General features: G+C 44.1%; 1 protein-coding gene across 1 annotated transcript; it reads right to left on the minus strand.

Annotated features, from left to right (window-relative positions):
* Window positions 1-211: 211 nt before the first annotated feature.
* On the minus strand, window positions 212-11,719 carry LOC139365897 (transcription factor atoh8-like). The gene is made up of 3 exons (XM_071102954.1): window positions 10,628-11,719; window positions 5,953-6,144; window positions 212-1,165 (listed from the first exon to the last, which is right to left on the minus strand). Exons 1-3 carry the CDS (start codon window positions 11,303-11,305, stop codon window positions 1,160-1,162), a joined length of 876 nt encoding a protein of 291 aa, XP_070959055.1. The 5' UTR covers window positions 11,306-11,719; the 3' UTR covers window positions 212-1,159.
* Between the last annotated feature and the right edge of the window lie 1,887 nt (window positions 11,720-13,606).

Genomic DNA, 13,606 nt, shown 5'->3' on the forward strand with positions numbered 1-13,606 from the left:
AGAGACGTATTGTAGTCTATGATGAAGCGTGAGCACATAATAACACACAAGATTTAAACACACACACGAGGTAGCTTTAGATGGAAAATTAAATTACTTTGCATCATGTTCATAATTACAACTTTGTAAGGGAAATTTCATAGATGCTCTCTCTACAGCTGCAATAACCTGTTTGAAGGGGTAGTGTATGAGGTTAGCAGTACTTGAGATAGTAATGTAAAGGTGTTTAAGGATCATGAATATCCATTCAAATACATGAACAACAGTTTCTTTATTTCTGGTTAGAAAGTGCTTGATGAGCACAGAACAACAGTCAGAGAATGTTCATGCTGAAAAGGAAAGGGAGGTCACTTTTAAATGTATCAATCTGGGATGTTGTTAAATACTGAGCACAGGTAGCAGAGAATAACCCATTTTACTTCATTCATTCTTCAACACATGAAAACAGTTGCTGAATAAAATACCATTACTGTATGTCATATTATTTCACGTTACGTTCTAGTCATATATATGTATGAGCTTTCAATAGTTAGTTTCCATTGTCCAGGAATTACAAATCATACTGTCAAGAAAACAACTTGTACATCATTGAAAAGGCATTGGGATTTATAGTTGAATACAAATGTTAAAATTTCAGTTATGAACTCTTATAATCACTGCTGTCTCTGCCTTCAGTTTGTCCTGTGTTTCTCAGTTGGTAAAGCATGGCACTTGGGTTGTGGGTTCAATTCCCATGGAGGACCAGTACAGAAAACAAAAAAGGATGAAAATTGTACGCGATCACTATTGTAAGATGCTCAAGATAAGAGCATCTGCTAAAGGACTAAAATGTCATTGTCATGTGATTAAACAATCTGACATCATCCACCAGGCATATGCTTGCATGTTTGCATAAAGAACATCCAATGCTGTCTCCACACTTTCAACTGTTCCTTCCAACACATGACAGGGAGAAAGATATCCATAACTGGTGATTGTTGATATGCCTGCTAGCTCAAAGGGTATCAAGTAGGCCTATGAAATTAGGTCCATCATATGTCTAAGTGCCTGCTTTTGTAGTCCCCTCCCAGGAGGGGCCTTGAAGAACCTCAAGAAGAGGTGTGAAGAGCTGCTTTATTTCAAGGGCCTGGTTTAAGAAGTCTGGTTCACGCCACTGATTTTAGTCCTGCAAAAGACATAAAAGCATGTATCAAGATGTGAAAACAATCTCCTGTGGGTGCATATCAAGAGGTGCTGGGATGTGTACAAATAGAACTGTAAAAATAAAGCTTGCATACATATCCAGTGACCTCATAGGTGCCCGAGTTGTAAGTACATGGGGTAGAAAAATATAAACCATTCCAGGAAAATAACTGCTTTGTCAGATCAGATGCAGAGTAGAATTGAGTGGGACACAACCAAATTCTTTGGCCCTCTCTTTAGCGTTGGATGCAAACCAACCAAACCATTTTCCTTATTGTGTTTCTATGAAGAGACAGATTCTTCTTTACCCACTTTACCTCCTTATTGAGGGCAAGGACACATGCCAGAGAATTTGTACATTTGTTTAAGACTTGATGGTGTTAGTTTGTTTGTTGTACTAAATTATTTACAGTATACTGTTTAGTGTTTATGATTCTATTTCCATGCATTTGTTTTCCAAATACTTCTAACAATAAGTATTTCATTTTACATGTGAATATCCACAAATCTTTGATTTGATTAACATGATGTTTAAAACATTACACATATAAGTATTATTTACATGCTAGATTTGACATTTTATTGGGAAAAAGTTCCATTGAGTAAACAATAAGTGAATTCAGAGCAGAGTTCAGGGCTTTAAATGAGTGCAGGAATCAGCTCTAAATTACTTAAATCAGTATGCATTGAAAAAAACCTTTTCCCCCCTGAAGTTTCCCCTCAGACTCACTGGCTCTCTCTGACAAAGGGATTTCTTTCTTACACAGCTACCCCCCCCCCCCCCTCTCTCTCTCTCTTGTAACAGCTGCTGCTCAGTGCTGTATCCTGAGAGAGTGATGATCAGTGTTTTTTTGTTTTTTTTTCAAAGTGTTTTTTTGGAACAGATGGCCAGGGGAGAGCTGGGGAATGTGCCAGCACTGCGCTGGGGAATGTGCCAATTCCTGCAGCGAGTGAGTTCTCTGGGCTTCAGCTCGCGTGCCTTCACCCTGCCCTCTGCCCTGAGTGGCGCCAGCAGGACTTCCCAACTAGAGTTACGAACATCTGGTGTCTGGGACTGACAGGGGAAAAAAAGCAGCTCAGCTTGTTTCCTTGTGAATGCTCTTATGCTAAGGAAACACATTAGCTCACAGTGAGGGAGAGAGAGCTAGAGAGAGCCGAGCACTAGGAGTGCAGGGAAAAGTTATGTGCATGTACAGTGCCTTGCGAAAGTATTCGGCCCCCTTGAACTTTGCGACCTTTTGCCACATTTCAGGCTTCAAACATGAAGATATAAAACTGTATTTTTTTTTTTTTTGTGAAGAATCAACAACAAGTGGGACACAATCATGAAGTGGAACGACATTTATTGGATATTTCAAACTTTTTTAACAAATCAAAAACTGAAAAATTGGGCGTGCAAAATTATTCAGCCCCCTTAAGTTAATACTTTGTAGCGCCACCTTTTGCTGCGATTACAGCTGTAAGTCGCTTGGGGTATGTCTCTATCAGTTTTGCACATCGAGAGACTGACATTTTTTCCCATTCCTCCTTGCAAAACAGCTCGAGCTCAGTGAGGTTGGATGGAGAGCATTTGTGAACAGCAGTTTTCAGTTCTTTCCACAGATTCTCGATTGGATTCAGGTCTGGACTTTGACTTGGCCATTCTAACACCTGGATATGTTTATTTTTGAACCATTCCATTGTAGATTTTGCTTTATGTTTTGGATCATTGTCTTGTTGGAAGACAAATCTCCGTCCCAGTCTCAGGTCTTTTGCAGACTCCATCAGGTTCTCTTCCAGAATGGTCCTGTATTTGGCTCCATCCATCTTCCCGTCAATTTTAACCATCTTCCCTGTCCCTGCTGAAGAAAAGCAGGCCCAAACCATGATGCTGCTACCACCATGTTTGACAGTGGGGATGGTGTGCATTGTTTCCAAAAAGTTCAATTTTGGTTTCACCTTCTTCCACATGTTTGGTGTGTCTCCCAGGTGGCTTGTGGCAAACTTTAAACGACACTTTTTATGGATATCTTTAAGAAATGGCTTTCTTCTTGCCACTCTTCCATAAAGGCCAGATTTGTGCAATATACGACTGATTGTTGTCCTATGGACAGAGTCTCCCACCTCAGCTGTAGATCTCTGCAGTTCATCCAGAGTGATCATGGGCCTCTTGGCTGCATCTCTGATCATTCTTCTCCTTGTATGAGCTGAAAGTTTAGAGGGACGGCCAGGTCTTGGTAGATTTGCAGTGGTCTGATACTCCTTCCATTTCAATATTATCGCTTGCACAGTGCTCCTTGGGATGTTTAAAGCTTGGGAAATCTTTTTGTATCCAAATACGGCTTTAAACTTCTTCACAACAGTATCTCGGACCTGCCTGGTGTGTTCCTTGTTCTTCATGATGCTCTCTGCGCTTTTAACGGACCTCTGAGACTATCACAGTGCAGGTGCATTTATACGGAGACTTGATTACACACAGTTGGATTGTATTTATCATCATTAGTCATTTAGGTCAACATTGGATCATTCAGAGATCCTCACTGAACTTCTGGAGAGAGTTTGCTGCACTGAAAGTAAAGGGGCTGAATAATTTTGCACGCCCAATTTTTCAGTTTTTGATTTGTTAAAAAAGTTTGAAATATCCAATAAATGTCGTTCCACTTCATGATTGTGTCCCACTTGTTGTCGATTTTTCACAAAAAAATACAGTTTTATATCTTTATGTTTGAAGCCTGAAATGTGGCAAAAGGTCGCAAAGTTCAAGGGGGACGAATACTTTCGCAAGGCACTGTAACTATGTAGAAAATGTAATCAATGAACAAACACCTAATTCATCATTGTATTATTAATTTCTTTATTAAGAAAAGTTTTCAAATATTTTCAACCTGTTTACAGGGGATGTAAAAAAAAAAAGTTTGAAGTTGTAATTTGTGGTTTACAAAATGTGTATGTAATGTATATGGAATACAACTTGTTTATAGTTTTTTTAAGTTACTGTATTTATTTATTCAGTACTTTAATGAATAGTCAGGGGTAATCAACCTATTTGAAAACAATTGTGTTATGTTATGTTATGAGTTTTGGAAATAGATGAAGTGCAGCTGGAATCCTCTCTGTGAAATTTACCCAAATGACATAATTTAAAAAAAAATTAAATACGTTTGGGCATTTACTTTCCAGATATGATTAAATGACTAACAGTGAGTTTTAAAACTTAGATTAAATTATAATGTTGTTTCACCAAGAAAGAAAATGGGGGAAAGCGAATGAGAGGGTGATCTAGAGAATAAACAAGAGATAAAGTGACAGAGGAGAAGACTGACGGGACAGATGAGGAACTGGGGGGGAAAGTAATCGATAGAACAGTGTTAAAACCTTAATTAATGTGTAAATTAACGTTCTCCATGCTTGGATCTCATCTGTGCATTAAAAACCCTGTTGATTTATAGAGAGGCCATGCAGATGTGTGGATCCAGGAGAGGGCTGGAGGAAGTTCAGCCTCAGTTTACATGACTCCCAATGTCATAAAACTGCACACAAAGGCATCAATCACCTCTTTTATTCACCCGGGGCACTTTTTCTCCTGTTCTGGACAAAAAACTGGCGGAACACCCAGTTCTCTTTCAAACACGAGTTGATGATGATTTAATTTAATGGGATCCCTATTAGGCAAAGGAATGCCTCTCTTAATTGGTGAGAGTGTATTCTTTCCTCTTTTGTTATCATTATCGTTAGAATTACCATCCCTCTGTCTGTCGCATTGCCCCATGTTTCCCCCCCTAACCATCAAATTATCTTTGCCGCTTCCTGATCAGTAAAAGGGAAGTTTTCACTGCTGTGATATCATCAATTCACCAGTCATTCAAACACGTCATATAGTTTTGTTAGGAAATGACATGACAGTGAAGGAGGAGAGGTGTTTAACTAGTAGAAAGAAAGGAAAGAAAAGCTCTATTCAATTAGCTTTATTTGAAAGTTAAATATCCATGACCAATTATTTTATTGGTCTTGTATGGTCGGTCACCTGTTGCTATTTATCAATAGCTTTGTTTATAAGCACAGTTTATGTTTCAAGGTTATTGATATGCTATATTGTCAAAAACATGTTTGAATTAGAAGCTAGCTTTGACTTGGCTTTCCATTCCCTTTCTGTAACTACTAATGCTTCAGAGTCCCTGCTCTGTTTTTGATGGCCTTGAACTTTATAGCAAACTTATTACAATACCTCAGCAATGTCTCCATCTGTGTGCTTGAGTACTTTCCACTTGCAGGAGTCCATTTCCATGTCAATGTCTCAACCGAACTTGTCATTGCTGCATGTGGCCTTCAGCCAAAGAACACAAGCACAGGGTAAAATCCCAGGCCAGACGTTTATGCACAGGGTAAAATCCCAGCCCAGACTTTTATGCACAGGGTAAAATCCTAGGCCAGACTTTTATGCACAGGGTAAAATCCCAGGCCAGACTTTTATGCACAGGGTAAAATCCCAGGCCAGACTTTTATGCACAGGGTAAAATCCCAGGCCAGACTTTTATGCACAGGGTAACATCCCAGGCCAGACTTTTATGCACAGGGTAAAATCCCAGACCAGACTTTTATGCACAGGGTAACATCCCAGGCCAGACTTTTATGCACAGGGTAAAATCCCAGGCCAGACTTTTATGCACAGGGTAACATCCCAGGCCAGACTTTTATGCACAGGGTAACATCCCAGGCCAGACTGTCATTAGACAAAATCCTAAATACTGAATCTTGCCTTCCCTTCTCTTCTCTTCCCTAGATCCAATTTACCTTTCTCTTCTTGGAGCGTCCCTCGGCCTGCAGGGTGCGGGTGCACTGCTCCACACACTCTCTGAAGCTCATGTTGCCATTATCTGGGGTGTAGTCCAGGTCTGCAAGCTGAGCCAACGACAGGATGTAGTTGCAGGCGATTCTTAAAATAGCCAGCTTTGACAACTTCTGTCCATAGGAGTAGCAGGGCACCTGTATAGGGTTACACTTTGGTTAGGTTTGGTCATACACAGAGTGTACAAAACATTTGGAACACCTTCCTAATATTAAGTTGCATCCCCCAACCCCCTCTTTTGCCCTCAGAACAGCGTAAATTTGTCAGGCCATGGACTCTACAAAGTCTCAAACGTGTTCTACAGAGTTGCTTGCCCATGTTGACTCCAATATTTCCCACAGTTGTGTCAAGTTGGCTGGATATCCTTTGGGTGGTGTGAAAAACCTAGCAGCGTAGCAGTTGTTGACACACTCAAGCCAGTGCACCTGGCACCTACTACCATAGCCCATTCAAAGGTACTTTTAATATTTTGTCTTGCCCATTCACCCTCTAAATGGCACACATACTGTAACGGTTTTCTATATGAGAAGGAGAGTCGGACCAAAATGCGGCGTGTAGATTGCGATCCATGTTTATTGTGACTATAGCAACACGAATCTAAATACAAACAGTGCAAAATAATAAACGTAATGAAAACCGAAACAGCCTAAACTGGTGCAAACTAACACTAAGGACAATCACCCACAAACACACAGTGAAACCCAGGCTACCTAAATATGGTTCCCAATCAGAGACAATGACTAACACCTGCCTCTGATTGAGAACCATATCAGGCCAGACATAGAAATAGACAAACAAGACATCCAACATAGAATGCCCACCCAGTTCACGTCCTGACCAACACTAAAACAAGGAAAACACACACGAACGATGGTCAGAACGTGACAGTACCCCCCCTCCAAGGTGCGGACTCCGGACGCACAACTTGAACCTATGGGGGAGGGTGTGGGTGGGCATCTGTCCGCGGTGGCGGCTCTGGCGCTGGACGTGGACCCCACTCCATAACAGTTTTAGTCCACCTCCTTAGCGTCCCTAGATAGGTTACCCTCCTTAAAGACCGCTCGGGACAGAGGGGCAGCTCGGGACAGAGGTAGCTCGGGACTGATGGGTAGCTCAGCACTGAGAGGAAGCTCAGCACTGGCACTGAGAGGAAGCTCAGGCAGGTGGTTGGATCCGGCAGATCCTGGCTGGCTGGCGGTTCTGGAAGATCCTGGCTGACTGGCGGATCCGGAAGAGTCTGGTCGACTGGCGGATCTGGAAGAGTCTGGTCGACTGGCGGATCTGGAAGAGTCTGGTCGACTGGCGGATCTGGAAGAGTCTGGTCGACTGGCGGATCTGGAAGAGTCTGGTCGACTGGCGGATCTGGAAGAGTCTGGTCGACTGGCGGATCTGGAAGAGTCTGGTCGACTGGCGGATCTGGAAGAGTCTGGTCGACTGGCAGATCTGGAAGAGTCTGGTCGACTGGCAGATCTGGAAGAGTCTGGTCGACTGGCAGATCTGGAAGAGTCTGGTCGACTGGCAGATCTGGAAGAGTCTGGTCGACTGGCAGATCTGGAAGAGTCTGGTCGACTGGCAGATCTGGAAGAGTCTGGTCGACTGGCAGATCTGGAAGAGTCTGGTCGACTGGCAGATCTGGAAGAGTCTGGTCGACTGGCAGATCTGGAAGAGTCTGGTCGACTGGAATCTCTGGAAGAGTCTGGTCGACTGGCTGCTCTGGCTGCTCCATGCTGACTGGCTGCTCCATGATGACTGGCAGCTCTGGCTGCTCCATGCTGACTGGCTGCTCCATGCTGACTGGCAGCTCTGGCTGCTCCATGCTGACTGGCTGCTCTGGCTGCTCCATGCTGACTGGCTGCTCCATGCTGACTGGCGGCCCTGGCTGCTCCATGCTGACTGGCGGCCCTGGCTGCTCCATGCTGACTGGCGGCCCTGGCTGCTCCATGCTGACTGGCGGCCCTGGCTGCTCCATACTGACTGGCGGCCCTGGCTGCTCCATGATAACTGGCAGCTCTGGCGGCTCCTTGCAGACTGGCAGCTCTGGCGGCTCCTTGCAGACTGGCAGCTTTGGCGGCATCCTGCAGAAAGGCAGCTCTGGCGGCTCCTTGCAGACTGGCAGCTCCTTGCAGACTGGCAGCTCTATGCAGACTGGCAGCTCCTTGCAGACTGGCAGCTCCTTGCAGACTGGCAGCTCTATGCAGACTGGCAGCTCTATGCAGACTGGCAGCTCTATGCAGACTGGCAGCTCTATGCAGACTGGCAGTTCTGAACAGGCGGGAGACTCCGGCAGCGCTGTAGAGAAGGAAGGCTCTAACAGCGCTAAACAGGCGGGAGACTCCGACAGCGCTGGAGAGAAGGAAGGCTCTAACAGCGCTAAACAGGCGGGAGACTCCGACAGCGCTGGAGAGGAGGAAGGCTCTGGCAGCGCTGGACAGGCGAGGCGCACTGTAGGCCTGATGCGTGGTGCTGGCACTGGTGGTACTGGGCCGAGGACACGCACAGGAAGCCTGGTGCGGGGAGCTGCTACCGGAGGGCTGGGGTGTGGAGGTGGTACTGGAAAAACCGGACCGTGCAGGCGCACTGGAGCTCTTGAGCACCGAGCCTGCCCAACCTTACCTGGTTGAATGCTCACGGTCGCCCTGCCAGTGCGGCGAGGTGGAATAGCCCGCACTGGGCTATGCAGGCGAACCGGAGACACCGAGCGCAAGGCTGGTGCCATGTAAGCCGGCCCAAGGAGACGCACTGGGGACCAGCTGCGTAGAGCCGGCTTCATGGCATTAGGCTCGACGCTCAATCTAGCCCGGCCGACACGCGGAGCTGGAATATACCGCACCGGGCTATGCACCCGCACTGGAGACACAGTGCGCACCACTGCATAACACGGTGCCTGTCCGGTCTCTCTAGCCCCCCGGTAAGCACAGGGAGTCTGCCCAGGTCTCCTACCTGACGTAGCCATACTCCCTGTTAGCCCCCCCCCCAAGAAATTTTTGGGGCTGCCTCTCAGGCTTCCATCCGCTACGTCGTGCTGCCTCCTCATATCTGCGCCTCTCAGCTTTCGCCGCCTCCAGTTCTTCTTTGGGGCGGCGATATTCTCCTGGCTGAGCCCAGGGTCCTCTTCCTTCTAATTCGTCCTCCCATGTCCATACCTCCTCTTTGGGCTGCTCCTGTTGCCTCTTCTCCTGCTGCACCTTTGGGCGGCTACACTCCCCTGGTTTAGCCCAGGGTCCTCTCCCGTCGAGGATTTCCTCCCATGTCCAGAAATCCTTATTGCGCGTCTCCTCGCGCTGCTCCTGCCTGTTGACACGCTGCTTGGTCCTTTTGTGGTGGGTGATTCTGTAACGGTTTTCTATATGAGAAGGAGAGTCGGACCAAAATGCGGCGTGTAGATTGCGATCCATGTTTATTGTGACTATAGCAACACGAATCTAAATACAAACAGTGCAAAATAATAAACGTAATGAAAACCGAAACAGCCTAAACTGGTGCAAACTAACACTAAGGACAATCACCCACAAACACACAGTGAAACCCAGGCTACCTAAATATGGTTCCCAATCAGAGACAATGACTAACACCTGCCTCTGATTGAGAACCATATCAGGCCAGACATAGAAATAGACAAACAAGACATCCAACATAGAATGCCCACCCAGTTCACGTCCTGACCAACACTAAAACAAGGAAAACACACACGAACGATGGTCAGAACGTGACACATACACAATCCATGTCTCAATTGTCTCAAGGCTTAAACATGATTCTTTAACCTGTCTCCTTCCCTTCATCTACACTGATTGAAGTGGATTTAACAAGTGACATCAATAAGGGATCATAGCTTCACCTGGTCAGTCTATGTCATGGAAAGGACCGGTGTTCCTAAAGTTTCGTACACTCATGGTATATGGTATGAGCGGATAGTACGGCCAAGTTTAGAAGATTTTTAGTTAGGCTACTGTATATGCTCTTTAGTTACTGTTGTTGGTGTCAGTTGGTGTCACGTGACAGTTTTCCACCATGTCTTTTTAAGTGCCAAAGCAGCTGGTGATGACATGACACAGTAAAAGGGTACACAGCGAAAATGTCCCTGTTTTTTGTTTTCAAAGGGATAGATATTTCATGTTGGATTTGGTAAACATAAAAGTTATTTGTTTTAGTTGACATTGATTGTTCATACACATACACATACATACATGCTGTATCAGGCCTATTGGAGTGTGAAGAGGTTTCCTTTGTCATTAAGAAACGTGTTCCCTGTTTCCTATGCATTTGACATCTTGTTTCTGCCATTGTGAGAGGTGTCATCAGAGTGACATTTCAATTGTTTGGACTGACATGTCTTAAAGATTTTGTACTGTTCATTCTCATATCTTTAATGTCGCCTAGCAAACTGTGCATTATCTACACTGAAATTCATTTAATAAGCTATCTATAAAAGGGACCATATAGTTAGTACTCAAGTAGGTCTATTGTATAGTGAAATTCCCCATAATTTTCATAATGTACATAACTATATACAGTTGACATATGGGAACTTAAGTGCAACAACTTACTCTGAGTTCAGCATAAACATAACATTCTGTACAAGAGGCCTCATTGTGTGTTTAGTGAATTCAGTGGAAATACCTGCTTTCTCAGCGCCTCAAAGGCTGCACTGATGGTATGCACCCGGGTCCTCTCTCTGGCATTAGCCAGTAGCCTGCGTGTCTGCTGAACTGCTCTGATCTCAGTGATGACGCCAGACGTTTCTCCCAGCCGTTTCCTTGGCGATTCCATCAGGTCGCTGCTATTGATGTAGGACGCCTGAGAAGCTGAGGAGAGGGACCTCTCGGAGCGCTGGCACAGGACGACCCGGGACTGTAATGTGTGATCAGACACAAATGACTGTTGATGGTCATAACTTGTAACCTGTGGGAATGTGCTGTGAAAGGAGTCTCTGCTTGTTGATGTTGACTCGGAAAAAGGCTGCGGCTGTGATGGGAGCGTCCCAGTAACTGTAGATGGTAAAGCATTTATCCTCATGTCAATAGCAATATTCGGGTTATCAGATGAAATGATCGATTTCTCCACAGATAAAACTGTACCAGGGTCCTGCAGTCTTTTTTGGACACGGTTTCTACATGTCTCTTCCATCAGTTCCCCCATAGAGTCGTCTTCCACTCTTAAATCATCCGCAAAACTTTGGACTTCTTCACTGGTGACACGTTTTGGGTCCCGACCTTTTCGTTTAAACTTTTTATTCCCAGTTGCATCCTTTGCATTGATTGTTTTCCAGCCATCACTGAGTAGATGTGGATTCCTCATTTCAACACAAATACGCACTGTGCACAATTGAAAACCAACAGTGCCACTGCCTTATAAACGAAATATGTAGGTAATAATATTGCGCAACAGTACAATAATAATATTCTATTGTAATTGAATCAATATAACAAAGTCGGATTGGTCCCTTTGCAATGCAGCACCCTGATTCTAATGATAGATATGCATCAACAAGCTTACGAGGCCTATATATAACAACAAGAATAGACTGCATGTGCAGGCGCGTGTTGCTCCCGTGGATTCCGAGCATCTTCTGAACCATCCAAAATTGCCAGTATTTTTTGTGAATGTGCTCTGAGGTTCATCTGTATTTATTTAGCCTCAGTTACCATATAAGCCCCTGTCGGTGAGATAAATCGCCACGCCGCCTACAGCGAGAGACCGCCCAAAATCCTTCTTGCTGTGCATAATAACAGATTAACCCCTACGCTGACTTTTGTGAACCGGCCTACAGGACAATTATAATGGCAATAGTTATCGTCATAAATGCTGTACATGTTTTTATATCACAATCTGTATGCATTGCAAATACATTTTACATAGGATATACATGAGAGCTGCGGTAAAGAGTTTTTGGGGGGTCTTTATTGAGCATGCAAAACTTAAATAAGCCCACTATAGTGCACATGGTAACAGTGATAGCGTATACTTTTTGATGCGTCTGTTTGTAGAAAATAATGTTTTTCATACATACTGTGACACCCACTGGAACATGGCATTCCCTAATAGAGGGAACAGTCCTCAGATCTATTGAAGCACTGGAGGAAGTTAGTACAATGCTGCCACCTACTGCAGAATTTCTCTCTCCCTCTCTCTCTCACTCACTCACTCACTCACTCTCTCTCTCTCTCTCTCTCTCTCTCTCTCTCTCTCTCTCGCTCTCTCTCTCTCTCTCTCTCTCTCTCTCTCACTTTCTGTGTGTGTGAGCATGAAGGCCCTTTCTGACTAAAATGTGAATATTTAAATAGTTGAAGGTATTATGAAATAGATCAGTTGGTTGGTACACACGCAGAAGTCAAACAAATATTTTGTACACACAAAACAAATAGGAAGCCTTTCATGTGATAGAGATAAATGACCAAACTACTGTATGTCATACATACAACTTTTTAGCATCAGTGACCAGCCCTAATGTCAGAACAATTTTCTTGAGTGGAGAGATCCAAACAAGCTTTGGCTTTAGCTCTTTCTTTTTTAAACACAAAGGCCTCCAGTTGTTCCTGGGCAGAGTGCCAGCCACTCAGCGACCTGCTTCTTCCTCCTGATATTAAATTGCTCTGGCATGTACTCTGCCCTGGCTGATGCTAGCCCACCACCAGGCCTCAAGAGTAAATCTTTCCAGCTGGCACTGTTGCTGTGCTGCTCTGGTGAGGTAATTTATAGCTTTTCGGTAAGGGTCTTAGTTAAAATGTAGTTTTCACCATACTCATTTGGAGGCATATCTGTTTTGTTCATTTCTATTTCCTCTTTCCAACCAATTTCAACTGTTACTTTGTTGCATTACACTGCATTAGCCAATAATTGGACTATTGTAGTCCGATTCCGACCTACGTTACGCGCTCGTAAATGGAACACAATTCCCTTTTTATGCACTTTTCTCTTTACAGGTATTCAGACCTTGAATTCAGGCATGAGAATAAATTGCTATTCATCCGCTATTCATTGGGGTATAGTGACAGTATAGTTAGTGGTTGATTTACCGGGTTGATTTATCATTTCGAGAATGTTTTAATTATATGCCACTACTGGCAGCCAGTAGCCACTTTCAGTTATGCCCACATACATTTACAACTGCACTGACTTTAGTATTAGTTTCCTTATATTTAGCATCATTCCATTACATCGTTAGTTTACCTTCCTTCTGTCACGTTTGTGTGGTTGGTCCTTAAGATCACTTGCAATAGTGAATCGTATTCGGCTTACAGTATTACAAGTTGTGCAATAATTTGGAATAATTTGGAGCATTATGGAATGCAGACCATAGCAGTTTAAACCTGGAGCCTGGCACACATGGTTCACAAGGACTGGACCATTGTCATCACAAGTCCAGGATTAGTGAGGATTCTTAGGGCAAATTTGTAGGACTACTGTTCAAACCGCTATTGTACACATCCGCCCCATATATGCTGAACAAAAATATAAAGGCAACATGCAACAATTTCATAGATTTTACTGAGTTACAGTTCATATGAGGAAATCAGTCAATTGAAATAAATGAATTAGGCCCTAATCTATTGATTTCACATTACTGGGAATACAGATATGCATTTGTTGGTCACATAT

The sequence above is a fragment of the Oncorhynchus clarkii genome, chromosome 14, assembly GCF_045791955.1.
Source record: "Oncorhynchus clarkii lewisi isolate Uvic-CL-2024 chromosome 14, UVic_Ocla_1.0, whole genome shotgun sequence".
NCBI lineage: Eukaryota > Metazoa > Chordata > Actinopteri > Salmoniformes > Salmonidae > Oncorhynchus > Oncorhynchus clarkii.

Coding starts and splice junctions, on each gene's coding strand:
- LOC139365897 (XM_071102954.1), bottom strand. CDS start 11,305: ATGAGGAATCCACATCTACTCAGTGATGGCTGGAAAACAATCAATGCA. Junction 6,145..10,627: donor TTGAGGCGCTGAGAAAGCAG/GTATTTCCACTG, acceptor AACCCTATACAG/GTGCCCTGCTACTCCTATGG.